The sequence below is a fragment of the Malus domestica genome, chromosome 10 (genome assembly GCF_042453785.1).
Source record: "Malus domestica chromosome 10, GDT2T_hap1".
In the NCBI taxonomy this organism is placed as follows: Eukaryota; Viridiplantae; Streptophyta; class Magnoliopsida; order Rosales; family Rosaceae; genus Malus; species Malus domestica.
The window spans coordinates 38,098,267-38,113,718 of record NC_091670.1 but is presented as its reverse complement, the minus strand read 5'-3'; the positions used below and the strand labels follow the sequence as shown (position 1 = coordinate 38,113,718).

General features: G+C 39.7%; 1 protein-coding gene across 1 annotated transcript; it reads right to left on the bottom strand.

The window, feature by feature from the left end:
* Positions 1-10,379: 10,379 nt before the first annotated feature.
* Positions 10,380-14,788, bottom strand: LOC103429667 (GDSL esterase/lipase At1g29670-like). The gene is made up of 5 exons (XM_070806997.1): positions 13,931-14,788; positions 13,163-13,287; positions 12,458-12,703; positions 11,797-12,043; positions 10,380-10,893 (listed from the first exon to the last, which is right to left on the bottom strand). Exons 1-5 carry the CDS (start codon positions 14,175-14,177, stop codon positions 10,652-10,654), a joined length of 1,107 nt encoding a protein of 368 aa, XP_070663098.1. The 5' UTR covers positions 14,178-14,788; the 3' UTR covers positions 10,380-10,651.
* Positions 14,789-15,452: the final 664 nt, after the last annotated feature.

Below are 15,452 nucleotides of genomic sequence, written 5' to 3'. Positions count from 1 at the left end.
CACAAAGCTTCAACATACAAGCTTCAACAAAAGAAAATTCAAAGAACTTAGCGAAGAAGGCTTTGGTGTATTTAACACAATACGTTGAAATGAAGGAAAGCTTATTTATTGATATCCCCGATAAGTTACAAATATGTACATATACTTGAGTCAAAATAAACAAACAAGAGGGAGCCTTCACAAAGGTTGCTTAGGAGAAGTCTCAGCAGTCGGTAGAGCCCCAGAAAGAGAAGGCACCGGAGGGGGATCATTCGGAGCCTCAGTACTGGACAAAACCCTAGAAGGAGGAGGCATCAGAGATTGATCATTTGGAGCTTCATTACGCGGTACAGCCCCAGAAGACGAAGGCAATAAATGCCTTTGGAACAAACCCACAAATCTCTGATGATCAAGTAAAACCTGACCATCAGATTCCTTCATCTGGTCAAGCTTCCTCTTCATGTTTGTAGCATAGTCATGTGCGAGCCGGTGCAACTGTTTATTCTCATGCTTGAGCCCTCTAATCTCCTGTTTGAGACTCATCACTTCAGCCGCCAATGATTCAACTTGGCGGGTTCGAGCAAATAGGCGTTGGGCCATATTAGACACAGAACCTGCACACTGAACACTGAGAGCCAGAGAATCCTTAACAGACAACTCATCAGACCGTTTGGAAAGTAGTCTGTTATCTTTGGGAGTGAGAAGGTTCCTGGCCACTACCGCAGCGGTCATATCATTCTTCATCACGGAATCCCCAACGGTAAGAGGACCAGTAGGGGAGACGAAGGATGGGCGCCATATGTTGTCTGGAGAAGGCGGGGCTGCCTCTTCAACAAGGTTCAAGTCAAAACGACGGTCGGAGGGGCCAGACATTTTCAAAGGTGTTGAAGAGAGAAGAGGTCGGACAAATCAAGATCTTAGAAGTGCAAGAATGGAGCTTCTACTGGTGGATATTCAAGTGTGCTTTGGAACTTAATGTCAGCCCCTATAAAAATCTGCACTCGACGAAGCTTCAGAAATCGAAGAGGCGCCTGCTCAGAAATCGAAGAGGCGTTTGCTTTCTCAAAAGCTGGGCTGCTCAGAGACCACGAGGGTCGATCTCAGAAATCGAAGAGGTGTTTGCTTTCTCAAAAGCTGGGCTGCTCAAAGACCACAAAGGCTGATCTCAGAAATCGAAGAGGCTTGCTTTCTCAAAAGCTGGGCTGCTCAGAGACCACGAGGGCCGATTTCAGAAATCGAAGAGGCACCTACTTTTCCAGCCTTGTCAGCACCTGTCACACGCACACTCAGCTTTGCTGAAATTATGGGCATTCTGTCGAAGATTTTTGGCGAAGTAAAAAGCACATGAATCGTACTGTTCAATCACCCACTCCCCACACGCAACAGTAGCTCATGGGTACCACAGATAACTTTGCCAAAGTTCTCTGACAAAGTTGAGACACGTGAAGCTTGCAGCTCCCACTACATCGCTCTGACCAAGAAGGGTAAAAGAATTGCAAAGAAACAACACTAACAAAGTTTAGACACATAAATTTTGAAGGTCTAGCTACCATATTATTACCCACAAGGGTAAAGGAACAGTACCACTGCTGGATAATTGGAAAGTCCCGGTGTGTCAACCTCTGTGCTTCGTGGCAAGGTAGACTAGCAAACATGCCCAACCTTTACTCACATTCGAGAAAACACTCCTAACAAGATTGCTTGCTCCAAAATCGAAGAGGCACCGCCCTCCGAATCTCGAGAGCCAGACTCCCAACATGATTACTTTCTCAAAAATCGAAGAGAGGGTAAAGGAACAGTACCACTGCTGGATAATTGGAAAGTCCCTGTGTGTCAACCTTTGTGCTTCGTGGCAAGGTAGACTAGCAAACATGCCCAACCTTTACTCACATTCAAGAAAACACTCCCAACAAGATTGCTTGCTCCAAAATCGAAGAGGCACCGCCCTCCGAATCTCGAGAGCCAGACTCCCAACATGATTACTTTCTCAAAATCGAAGAGAGGGTAAAGGAACAGTACCACTGCTGGATAATTGGAAAGTCCCTGTGTGTCAACCTCTGTGCTTCGTGGCAAGGTAGACTAGCAAACATGCCCAACCTTTACTCACATTCGAGAAAACACTCCCAACAAGATTGCTTGCTCCAAAATCGAAGAGGCACGGCGCTCCGAATCTCGAGAGCCAGACTCCCAACATGATTACTTTCTCAAAAATCGAAGAGACACCGCTCTCCGAATCTCGAGAGCCAGACCCCCAGCAGGATTGCTTTCTCAAAAATCGAAGAGGCATCGTTCTCTGAATCTCGAGAGCCAAACCCCCGACAGGTCTGTAATCTTCACACGCAACATCAGCTTTCCAGATACCACAAACCACTTTTTCAAAGTGCTCTGACAGAGTTAAAACATGTGAAGCTGGCAGCTCCCACTACCGTGCTATAACCAAGCAGGGTAAAGGAATAGCATTATTACTTGATGTTAGGGAGACTCCTATATATGTCGACTTCCATCCCTAACGGACAGGCAGACCTGCAAAAATGCTCAACCCTTTCTCTTATCTGAGAGGGCACTCCCAACAAAGCCTTTCGAAATATTCAGCTTTCTTTCCCCCCGATAATACCTCTGTAAACAAGCTATACTAGAGCAAGAATATCTCATATCATCAGGGTTAAAAGCAAGAGTATCCCATATCATGCTTTTTCCCTGTCTTTTCCTTTGACCTTGTTCTTACCTGCAAGACAAGGAGAAAGAGAGCAATCAGTCAACACTTGGAATCAAGCTTCCAGCCAGGAACTGACTGCCTGGAACCCCTTACCTGATTACTTACCTGGCATTGCTCTCGAGTACTCATCTTCAACATCTTATGCTTCCAGGGAAGATACCGCATCTGCCTGAGGAACAGATAGGGCAAGTGAGAAGGATACAAGGAAGCATGTGGAGACAAGTGTAACAGCACACGTGCCGATACATCCACTACTCTATCAAAAGCAAAAGTATCCCATATCAGCAGGGTCGAACGTACTCTAGATTTGATGGACTTGTTTTGACCCTCAAATTCTTCAGTCGGCCTTATACTCTGGAGGAAACCAGAAAACCCTCCAGCCCAGTTCAAGAATAAGCCTGTGGAAAATTACTTCTTCAAAAGCAAAAGTATCCCATATCATCTCTCCTCATTTTTCTTCTCTTTATCCTTCACGCTGCCTGCAAGATAGGGAGAATGTGAACAATCAGCCGGAGCTCTGATTGCTTACCTTGTCTGTCACCTCTTTCAGCAGATCCCCCAGCTCGGCGACTTGGGGGACTCCTACTACATGGTTTGTATCTCGCTTGACCAAGCATGAAACTACAAGTAAGCTTCAAGTGAAATTGATACATTACCTTGTGCATCTCCACCAGTTACAGATACCACCCCTGGATGGAGGAAGAGTACTTCCAGAGAAGATGCCACATCTACCTATGAGACAGATAAGGCAAGTCAAGACGATACCACACTCCGGTACTTAGAAGTTTCGTGGCTACGAGATCATTCTCCCACAATATTTCCTAAAGTCATTTGTACTAAATCATTCACTTGTACTCACTAAAGGAGAGCTTGAACCTATGTACTTGTGTAAACCCTTCACAATTAATGAGAACTCCTCTATTCCGTGGACGTAGCCAATCTGGGTGAACCACGTACATCTTGTGTTTGCTTTCCTATCTCTATCCATTTATATCCACACTAATGACCGGAGCAATCTAGCGAAGATCACAAAAAGTGATCGTTTTCGCTACCTAGGATCTATCTTGCAAGAGAACGGAGAATTAGATGGAGATCTCAACCATAGAATACAAGCTGGACGGATGAAGTGTAAGAGTGCATCCGGCGTGTTGTGTGACCGTCGTAGGCCACTGAAGCTCAAGGGAAAATTTTATAGGACGGCAATAAGGCCAGCGATGTTGTATGGCACAGAATGTTGGGCGGTGAAGCATCAACGTACACAAAATGGGTGTAGCGGAGATGAGGATGCTTCGTGGGATGTATGGGCACACGAGAAAGGATAAGATTGGGAATTAGGATATCCGAGGTAAAGTAGGAGTAGCCAAAATTGAAGGAAATATGAGAGAAAATCGGTTCCGGTGGTTTGGACATGTGCAAAGAAGGCCTACTGACGCTCCGGTTCGAAAATGTGACTACGGGACAGAGGTTCGGGGCCGAAGGAGTAGAGGAAGACCTAGGAAAACTTTGGAAGAGACCCTAAGAAAAGACTTGAGTACTTGGATTTAACGGAGGACATGACACAAATGAGCGCAATGGCGTTCTAGGATTCATATAGCCGACCCCACTTAGTGGGAAAAGGCTTTATTGTTGTTGTTGTTGTTGTTGCTGTTTCTCTTTGAAGTTGGGACTGCTTGTATGCAAAGAGTTCCCTTAAGGGTTTTGTTGGCAATCTTGTGCACAATGTCTCCCATTCGGCAGATCATGAAGTGATTGAATTTCTAGTTGCCTGGATTGAAGTTCATTTGATTTTGGAGTTCTATTTGTGTTCTTGTGCTTCTTAGTCACACTCAAAAATCCGCCAATATGGTGGTTATTAGATTTGCCAAGTTGGCCTTGTTTATTGTTTTGGATACCTTTTTGTTTGAGGATCCTTGGTATTTGATTCAAGATACCCTTTTTGAAGTAGGTACATTTTTTTAAGATGCTAATAAAACTTCAATTAAAGAAATAAATTTTTACGTTGTGACGTTAAAAATATTTTGAATTATTTTTTACTAAATGAATTTTTTTAGCTAGTAGTTTATGTTGGAGTATTGGCAATTCGGAGGAGGACCGGGCGCTTTTGAGCCATATATTAGCGTGTACCAGCTATACAACTTAGTATATTTGACACTAATTTATGGGTAAATTACATTTTACCCCTCAGGTTTGGGGTCGATTTCAATTCCTTACAACATCTTTAAAACATTTCAATTTCATACATTTACTATCATTTTATTTCAATTTCATACATCCGTTAGAAAATCCGTTAAGTGATGACGTGGCAAATATGGGATCCACATTTGTGCTGACGTGGCTACCAAATTTGTGCCACGTGGCAAAAAAATTTTATGCATTAAAAATATTATAATAATTTACCCTTAAAATAAATAATTAAATTAAATTAAATTAATTTAAAAAAATTTATAAAAAAAAAAAAAAAAAACTCATCTTCTTCCTCGAGCCATTCCCCTTCCCTGTAACCCAAACACACCATCCCACCCCACCCCCACCTCCCCCACAACCCCTCACCCCACCCCACGCCACCCAAAACCCACCCGTCTCCTACCTCATCACCCCTACCCCATTTCTCCATCCACGTCCTTCATCTCCCTGTAGAGCCGACTTGGTCATTCTCTGCTTACCCTGCAACGCCAGGATCCACGCCGCCACGAGTGAAAACCCCCTCATCCATCCACTATGACATCCACCGGTGTCTCAATTTGAGTGAAAACCCTATAATCCAAAGCGGTGTAATCGTCATTGTCGTTGCTGATGTGGTTGTTGTTGTTGGCGAAATCAAGGGCGGTTGGGATTTTGGGGTGGTGTATGACATCATTCTGGGGAGGAAGGAGGAACTCAATGGAGTCGGAGAAGGAGATCTTTCCAGTGAGGTAGTTGAGAAGGGGCTTGCAGTTGGGGAAAGTGACGGAGAAGGAGAAGTTGAGGTTTTGGTGGTGAAGGGAGGGGACGAAGGTCGGGGAAGTAAAGAGGGAGAAGAGGGAGAAGGTGGGGATGGGGTGGGGGTTGCGGGGGAGGTAAAGATAGTGGAGGAGAGGGAGGTGGGTCAGGGGAGGGGGGAAGATGGGTTCTGGGTTTGGTTTTTTTTTTTTTAAACTTTTCTTTAATTAATTATTTTTAAATGCATAAAAAATTATTTTTGTTGCCACGTGGCACAAATGTGGCAGCCACATCAGCTCTTAACGGATCAATGGATGAAAAATGTAACGAAGGTATTATATTGAAATAAAATAGTAGGTGAGGTATGAAAGTGAAATTTTTTGAAGATGTTGTATGAGGTTGCAATAGACCTCAAACTTGAGGTGGTAAAGTGTAATTTACCCCTAATTTATTTACACACATCATTCTTTTTTGGGTAAATTACACAAAACTACCTTAACTATGGGTCGCATTACAATTTCATACCTCATGTTTTAAACACTGCAATGTCATACCTTAATTTATGAATTTGTTGCAATGTCATGCCTATGTTAATTAGTGACACACCCCGTCCCGAAGGAGGGCATGCTGGCCGTCACGTGAGAGTGACGTAACCATTTGCACAGTACGGAAGCTTTAAAGATACAATTTATAATTTGATACACCCGAAGGTGAGTCCTAATTTTGTCCAATCTGTCAGAACACCGTCGAATTCCTCGTAGTCACCACACCTTTGTGATTCCTGAACCTGGAGGGGCGCAAAACCAAAATTGAGTGGGTCAGTAAAACAATTCTTTTCCAAATCCAAACATTTCTCAAAACGTTGTAACCCCTCTCCGTAAAACCTGTATACTTTCCCAGAAATGTAAAATATAAATATACATATATATTCTCAAACTTCATTTTTTACTATCTCAACATTTTTCTTTATCAATCATGCCATGCCATGTCTAATTCAACAGTTAAGTATGGATGCATCAACAATAATCATATCAGGTGCAAGAAAGTAATCAACCGGAGGCCCTCTAATAGCCCTGCACGGTTGAACCTAGAGCTCAAAATCTATCACTCTCACACTCTGCCGGAGTCACTCCGCGTGACCTGTCCGGCCTTCTGCACATAAGTTACGCTCTAGTACTTCTCATAAATCATCTGTGCACATAATCTAAGGTCACCCACCAGTCGGAATCTCACTAACACTCTCGCGACTGGCCTGTCGTACCCACTCCGCGTGGACTGTACGACTAGCATCTACTTGGATCCAAGACGAGCGTGCGATGCGGTGAATACTATAAGCACTAAACTATGGTGCAGGATTTGAGCTCAATATACATCAACATCATCATAACAGAAATAAATACTCACATGTGCGTCCACCGCACCATTTCATACATATGCATCATAAATCAATTCTTACCCGTGCGTCCACCGCACCAATTCATGCATATGCATCATAAATCAATTCTTACCTGTGCGTCCACCGCACTAATTCATGCATATGCATCATAAATCAATTCTTACCTGTGCGTCCACCGCACTAATTCATACATATGCATCATATATTAATTCATGCATGGCATTTCAACTCACATTTCTATATACTTTTCATATCAATTCTATGCATGGTATTTCACTTCCCGTTTTTCCACATAACTCATATGCATTTCATTTTAAACATATTTTCATTTCAATTCAATTTCTGGGAAACGTCAAGTATATATATATACGGAAAACAAAACTGCCCACTCACAGAATACATCGACGTCTCGTAAGTCCCTGAGCATCCCTTGGCCATGCCCGATGCCCGCATAAACCTCACCTATACAAGAGTAACCAATTTGACGTTATTTAACGCCTAACCCAAATCTTAGTTAATAACTCCTCATATATTGCTCAAATTGGGTATATGAATATACCACCGTGACCTACACAACCTCAGGATCATCCCCATATTTTTAAAATAATTTTTGGAGTCCTCACGCGCCCCCACGCGCCTGACGTGGCACGGACCTACGCGCCCCCACGCGCGGCCACGTGTCGTGTACACTGACGGCACAGTAAACGGCAGTTAGGGAATATTCCGTTAAATCCTAGCATATTCCATTAATAATTAACGGCGTCAGTCAACGCCGTTAGCATATTCCGTCAAAACTGACGGAATATTCCCTGTCTTCTCCGGCGATTCGCCGGTCGCCGGCGACTGTTCGCCGGTTTCTGGAAAAATTTCAAACTTGCTATTCTCCTTCGTTTTTCATCCATTTTTCACGTAGATTATACCAAATTGAAGCCCTAAACATCTACTAACACGTTGGACTAGTTTTAGGGTCTAAAAACAACGGGATCAAACTTTCAAAAATTCAAGAAATCGGCCTACCTTCGAACTAGGTGATCTCGACGTCCAATTCATGCCAACGAAGCACTCCGAGCTTCCTTGGGACTTCCTTAAGCTCACTGTGAGCTTGGTTTCACCTAAAACAAAGTCAATTCGAAGATCATGAACAGTGTTCTTCACGGGAACTTTGAAACTAGGGTTTTCCGAAGCAAAACTTACCTGAAATGGATACCATCGTGATCGTGGAGGTTCCAGGAGTTTGATGGTGGTCTTAACTCCGTCGTTGGTGGAAGTTTAAGGTGGTTTTGTGGTGGTCCGTGTGAGTTCGAAGGAGAGGGAGAGAGAACTGAGAGTTTCGTGAGGGAGGAGAGAGAGAGACAGTATGCAGAAAATAGGGAGAGGATTGAGGGATGTGGGGATCCCTCGTGGTCCTTTTCCAATCCCCAACTCCAAACCACAAAATTTTAACCTAAAAATCTAAGTTCCATCCTTAATAAATTCCATTTTATTTTCAAAACTTAGGAACCTAGATAATTAACAACTTGAGCTTCTCATACTTAGTATTTCTTAAGGGCAATTTCGTCCATTCACAGCCACGAATGTAATATTTTGGAACGGGCTGTGACAATTAGTCTGTCAAATTGACCGTTAAGTGATGATGTGACAATACTAGGCCATATTTTGCTAATGTGGCAGTCTACTTGTGTCAATGGTCAAACAACTTATAGAAATATTTAACTATTAAAATTATTTTAATTCATTTAAATATTATTTTAAAAAATTCAAAATAAGAAAAATCCAGCACGACACTCACCCCACCTATCTCCTTCCTTCCCCATAACCCAGAACCACCATCCCACCCATTTCTTTCTTGTCATGCCTGAACCCAGAAGCACCATCCCACTCATCTCTCTTCCCTTCCCTCCTGTATTCTCTATCCCTTTCTCCTTTTCACGCTGCAACATCGACCTCGTCGGCTTCGCCATCGTCCACAAGCTCCAATCTCTAGGCTTCACGAACCTCGCCCTCTGCACCCATACTGAGCTTGACCTCACCCGCCAAGTAGACGTCAATTCCTTCTTAGCCGCCGAGAAACCCTAATTCGTGATCCCTACCAACATCATTCACACCAATAACACGGATGCGGCGGATTTCATCGTTGTCAATCTCTAGATCCAAACCAACATCATTGATGGCACCTACCAATTCAGAGTCAAGAAGCTCTTGTTCCTCAACTCTTCCTGCATTTACCCCAAATTCGCTCCTCGGCTCATTCTTGCTTGTTTGCTTAATTGGTTTCTTTTTCTTCCTCTGATGTAAATTACATGGCTTTCTTTGATTTTCTTGGCTGAGCCTTTATGATTCAGAAATTGGGGTTTGATTGCTTTTGCAGAAATGGTGGTTATGGGATGATGTGTGGCGAGAGAGAGAAGTGAGGGGAAGGATGGGTTGGGTGGGGTGAGGGTCGTGAGCTTGAATTTTTCTTATTTTTTAAAAATAATATTTTAAATAAATTAAAATAATTCTAACAATTACATATTTTTATTAGTTGGCACAAGTTGGCTGCCACGTCAACAAAATATGGCCCTACATTTGCCACGTCATCACTTAACGGTCAATTTAATAGATTAATTAACCGAGGTATGACATTGCAACAAATTCATAAATTAAGGTATGACATTGCTATATTTAAAACATGAGATATGAGATTGTGGTGCGACCAATAGTTGAGATAGTTTTGTGCAATTTATCTTTCTTTTTTGTATATCTTTGTTTAGTTCGTTTGTTATTTTAGTTTGATTTTAACAAACAAAAAAAAATTCAAAATTTATTTTCGAACAATTGAAATCACTTGAATTAATTCTAAAAAAAAAACACCTAGCATGCATATATAACACAATTGTTTATAGCAAAAGCACTTATCAGCAGCATTGCATCCTACTGAAGCACCCGTGAACCAGGTTCAGCACAAAAACTTAAGGGTGTACTTCATTATTAAATTGCTTTCTAGTTCTTTCAAATGTTTCTTCATGAATAATTTGAAATTTTTATAAAAAAACTTATTGTACTTGTAATAAAAAAAACATTTCATGCATAAACATTAATGACATTTCGTTACAGAAATATTTATAATGTTTATCATGTTATCATCATATTATTATTGTATTGTTGTTTTGTTATTATTGTGTCGTTTATATATGATTCCTATGTCGTCGTTACTCAAAATATGTTTATTATAGCTTCCCCCAACACCCCCCTCCCAAAAAAAACTTATAGACACATCATTTAGGTCAGCCCTTAAAACTGGGCCAAGCCGAATTAAATTTGACAAAGTCAAACTCCTTTACGAATTAGGTGGCGATTCATAGGATGGATCAGCCCATAGTTCATGAGTTGGGGTAAAACATAAAATTTTGTTCCAGATCAAACCAAAACAACACATGATACGTTACAATTACAATCTTATCTAGCTAGAGACAAATGTCGTGATTCATTGCTCATGATAAGGATGTTTTTTTTTTTTTCATCTGAATGAGATTTTCTAGTTACTCAAGGGTATTCTATATTCCCATTATTAGATCATAAGCTAAAATGACCAAGATCTATACTCCGAATCAGCATAGAATTTTCGCTTATGAATTTTATTCGCAATACTTCTAACTTAGCTAGATCTCGTTGACTTGAGGATTAATTTGCAGCTCAGCTAAGTGACTCATATCCATAGGATATGTGTCTGAAGGTTCAGAAGCTGTGTATGTTCTGCTCGCAGTGATCAAATTGCCGGCCTCAGTAGGATGAAATGAGTCCCAAAACACATATTCACTCCTATTCTGGCATGGAGTTAGATCAGGAATGCACTGACCAACTTCATCTGCTTCACAGCACCCAGCATTCAAAACCTTGAACCCTGAAATATTAAATAATAGATTAATTTTCATCCAAATCATTTTTACAATACTTGTGAAACCAAAGCATATATGGCAGATAAAGAGAGTTTAAGTATCATAATTCGGCTATGGAACAGGCGTAGTGTTGAAATGCTACATTGATAACATATTAATTCACCCTTGATATTATTGTGGATAATAAAACACGGACACTTTATGGATGCCTTCTCGAGGATATAAATCCACATCCTTTCTTCAATAAAGTGTTGGATTTTTGAATCGCCGGGTCCGTCCCACTCTAACGACATCGATACTGTCCTCAACTTTACCACATGCTCAATCCGTCAAGTGTAGAGTTTTACCACAAAAGGCCTCGGTATTAGTTAGAGTAGAATAATTCTATTTAAACCCTTGGTTTCTTTTGCACCCACCGATGTGGGACTTTAACACTCCCCCTCATGTGTAACATCATTTTAGTGGTTCACACGTGGAGATCCACATCAGTAATTGAAACTCAAAGGTCGGCTCCCATTGGGCCCACTTGTTTTCAATGGAATTCAGCGGTCGTTTCTATATTAAGAGTTCAAACTTGTTTCCTTATGGGTGACAAACTCATTGACTTGAGCAGGCCCGAATTGTGGGCTCTGATACCATATTGGATTTTTGGATCACCGGGCCCACCCCACTGTAACGATACCGATACTGTCCCCAACTTTATCACATGTCCAATCCTTCAAGTTTGGAGTTTTACCACAAAAGGCCTCGGTATTAGTTAGAGTAGGGTAAATTTAAACCCCTTGGTTTCTTTTGCACCCACCGATGTGGGACTTTAACATAAAGAATAAACGGCTAACACAAAATTTATCTACCAAATTAAAGAACGGGCGTCGTACACAAAAAAAAAATACATCTGAAATACGTACCAGCTAATGTAAGGTCCCCTGAGCCCATTCCATAACTGTTGATATAGATAAATTGTGAGTCAGTGAGATTGGTATTGAGCTCGTCCACAAGAGAAACAAGTTTTCCGTTGAAAATTTGGGATGCATTGTTCATTATATCCACACATGCAGACCCATTTGTGCCATAGGTCTTAATTGCATCTGGAGTGCAGCCTATTAGTCCCAGTCCAACCAAGGCCACCTTCCTTGCTCCGTACTGGTGCAACCTCTTTAAAAACATAATATTAAACAAAATAATCAATTTGTTTGGGGGGTGTTAAGCAAGTGCAGAATCTAAGACATATTTCTTTTTATATACCAGTCTTTTTCATGTCTAAGTTTTAGTTCACAGCAATTTTTTTACAAAGAAAGGCATTGATAAAAAAAAGGTATTTTTAAATTACTTGTGACCTAATTTCAAATGTTTGTGACCTAATTGAGCTGAAGTAATGTTTGAACTCAAGTAGCCCAAATGAAAGAAAAAGTGAACTACTCTAAAACATATGTTATAAAAAATAAAAAATAAAAAATTCACCAAGGGTATTTAATCTTGTTGCTCTGTAACTCTTTTTGTTGGTTCAAGCAGTCCAATGACATTCTGAAATTAAAATAAAATGTGTTAATTAATTAACTAAGTAATTACCAGTATTTGGCGAGTGTATTGTTTAATAAGAACATCAGCATATTCCTCAAGGGTGTATTTTTGACTGGTGGTATAATACTGAGGCATGAAGTAATTGTTGATGTAGTCATTGCTGCCCATTCCAACTGAATATATGCACTGGTTTAATTGATTTTTGGCTAAGCTTTTCTTTCCAAATATGTCGATAATGCGCGACACCGTAGTTCTGTGATTCTTCAACTGTTCCCCCATGCTAATACGTGCACCCTGCAAGACAAGTTTATCAAACTTTCGATTATACAACAAATTGATGGAATATAAAGACACATGGCAGTAGGATAGTGGTGGCTGCCATGTCAGCAAATATTGTTGGAAAGATTTAGTTAGAATCTGGTGGGATTTGTGAGGAGTTTTTGGATAAGATTAGCTAGGATTTGGCTAAGATAGCTAATGGCTAAAAGCTGAGTTAATTTAAGTGATTAATAGCTCGTTTGGATGTGTTTTTAAAATTAATGAAAGAGTTTTTGGTGAAAAAGTTTTTAAAATTAATCCTTAGTAAAAATGCAAATAAATACTGAAAAAGCACATAAAGTGATTCCTCGAAGAAGTACATAATTGGTGCTTCTTGCAAAAAGCACTTTTAAGTCCTTTTGGAACCCAAAAATATTTTCTCTAAAAGCGCTTTCAGTTATTTTAAAAGCACATCTAAACGAGTCATAAGTATACCAGCTGCTTTCCACTTTCTTTTCTAATTCCTGCTGCACCAGATGCATAGTTCACTCCTTGGAGTATTTCCGTGCCATTAGCAGAAGCAAATGCTGGAATGTAGTTTTCAAATCCCAGAAGTTCAGCTGTAATCAGAAGCTTAAGCTGTCAGAGAATGGACAACCAAGTATATCGAGCTTACACCCTCTCAAGTGCAGATTCATTCTGCATATAGAGAGGCAAACCAACAGAGAGAGAGAGAAAAACACATTAGCCAATGGTGTAGCGCCACGCTATACCGTCTAAAACCAACAAAGAAGTGAGGAACGAGAATCGAATTCAATATCAAAATAAGACTCTGATACCATTTAAACAAAGGAAAACTAATGAAAAGGGCTTGAAAACTTTGAGTTTTAATGATAAGGACAAAATAAAGAGTAAAGTGAATAGTACCAGGATTGACTTTTTAGTGTAAAAATGTGGTTTTTCGTTAAAGTGAACAGTACCGGAGCTTTTCGTTAAAGTTCCCTTTAAACAACTTCTAAACACACAATTTTAAGCTGTAAAAAAAAACAATGTATATAGCTTACAATGTTTGCTGAACACAAAAGGATCCCAAAATATAAACTACAATGTAGAAAAACCACGCTAATTTTTTTTTCGATATTTTGAAACTTTTAGTTCCAAACCATCTTAACTATCCAAAGTAATTTACCATATATAGTTTCTGTGATTGTACGTAAGGAAGCAATTTAAAGAAGAAAATGAAGGTGGAGAAGAGGCGCATACCAAGAAAATCAACGATGTTTCGGCCATTGCAGAACCTTCCTGTTGGGCCAGCCGGGAAGTCAATACCATATGGCTTGTAGTTGACTTTAGCCAATGTGGGAAGCTTGTTGTTGTTGCCAGGATCAGCTACTGAGTCTCCAAATATGAAAAAACAAGGCACTTGTGGCTTTCCCTGAACGAGTTGCTGCATGTTCGATAGCCAAGATAGAGCAATCACCACAGCCAATAGTTTCGTGCCACCAGCCATATCAAGAACAGAAAATACAAAAAACCAAAATTTAGAATAATATTTTAAATAGAAGAGAATGAGGCAAAAAGTTGAAAGCTAGAGTGGCTATTTAAAGGTAGAAAATGAAACTTATGATGAAACCAAGGCCAAGTTTGGCAAGCACACTTTGGGTGAAAAAAAATATAAAATTATTTGGACGCATTTAACATGTTTATTTACACTCTTTAATAAATGTGAATTCTACAATTACATGTGAACTCTACTTATATTAGAGATCGTGTGTCAATCTTGTATTTTCAAATAAGATCACGCAAAAGAATAAAATCCTTGATATATATGGATATAATTTTCTTCACAAAAGGTCGCCAAGAAAAAGGATGACCAAAGGCACAAGAAAAAGTACGAAATATGACGATAAGGACTACATTAATGAGTAAGACAATACATAAATTTGATGACTTTGAAATATAAAAGATCAATTTGATAAATTAGTAAAAGATAAAACACCATTTGTGATGCAAATGGTCTTTTATCATAGTGGTAGAAAAATGTCGAGTCTTTACATGATTATATAAGTTCAAATCTTATTATTAGCTAATCTAATATCCAATCTAACAAAATATATTATTTAAAAAAAAATCATTTGTGATAAATACTCAAAAGTAAAATAAATAATATTCAAAATCTCCGAGATTTCTGTACCTCCTCATCATGTCGGCATGTAAAAATCAAAAGGATGAACAATCTCACGTACGTACACATTAATCTGTACGATTACCCACTACCTAACAAATTAATCCATGGCCTACGCATGGCTGGTAAGTGTAGACCGAATAGTGTGTTCAGAAGCACGGACTGGATATGTCAATATCTCATAGCTCACATGCATTTTATAGCCTTTGGCTGTGGTGGGACGTTTGTTTTTGTTTGCCTCATATTTTCTGTGCTATATATGTTTTTTTTTTTTTGGAAATTTTTTTTGGAAATTTCTGTGCTATATATGTTTTTCTTTTTTCTTACCTGTTTTCTTCTTTCTTTAGACCCCAAAAATGTATGAAGAGCATGTGATACTTTGTTCACTAATGTTACGTCTTAGTTATTTATATGTTGATTTTATTTGTCACTCGTATTATATTAAGTGGAATAGTAATATTATGTGACTGTGCAACAGTGAAACTCCAAAAATTGTACTAAATTTGATCCCTGACTGGCTCAATAGATGCTTAATTGATTTTGATTTCAATGACAAGGAGAACTAAAAATCCATCTCTGCAATCTTCATATGGTAATTGT

Coding starts and splice junctions, on each gene's coding strand:
- LOC103429667 (XM_070806997.1), bottom strand. CDS start 14,177: ATGGCTGGTGGCACGAAACTATTGGCTGTGGTGATTGCTCTATCTTGG. Junction 12,704..13,162: donor AAGAAAGTGGAAAGCAGCTG/GTATACTTATGA, acceptor CTTGTCTTGCAG/GGTGCACGTATTAGCATGGG. Junction 10,894..11,796: donor AGGGGACCTTACATTAGCTG/GTACGTATTTCA, acceptor TTAATATTTCAG/GGTTCAAGGTTTTGAATGCT.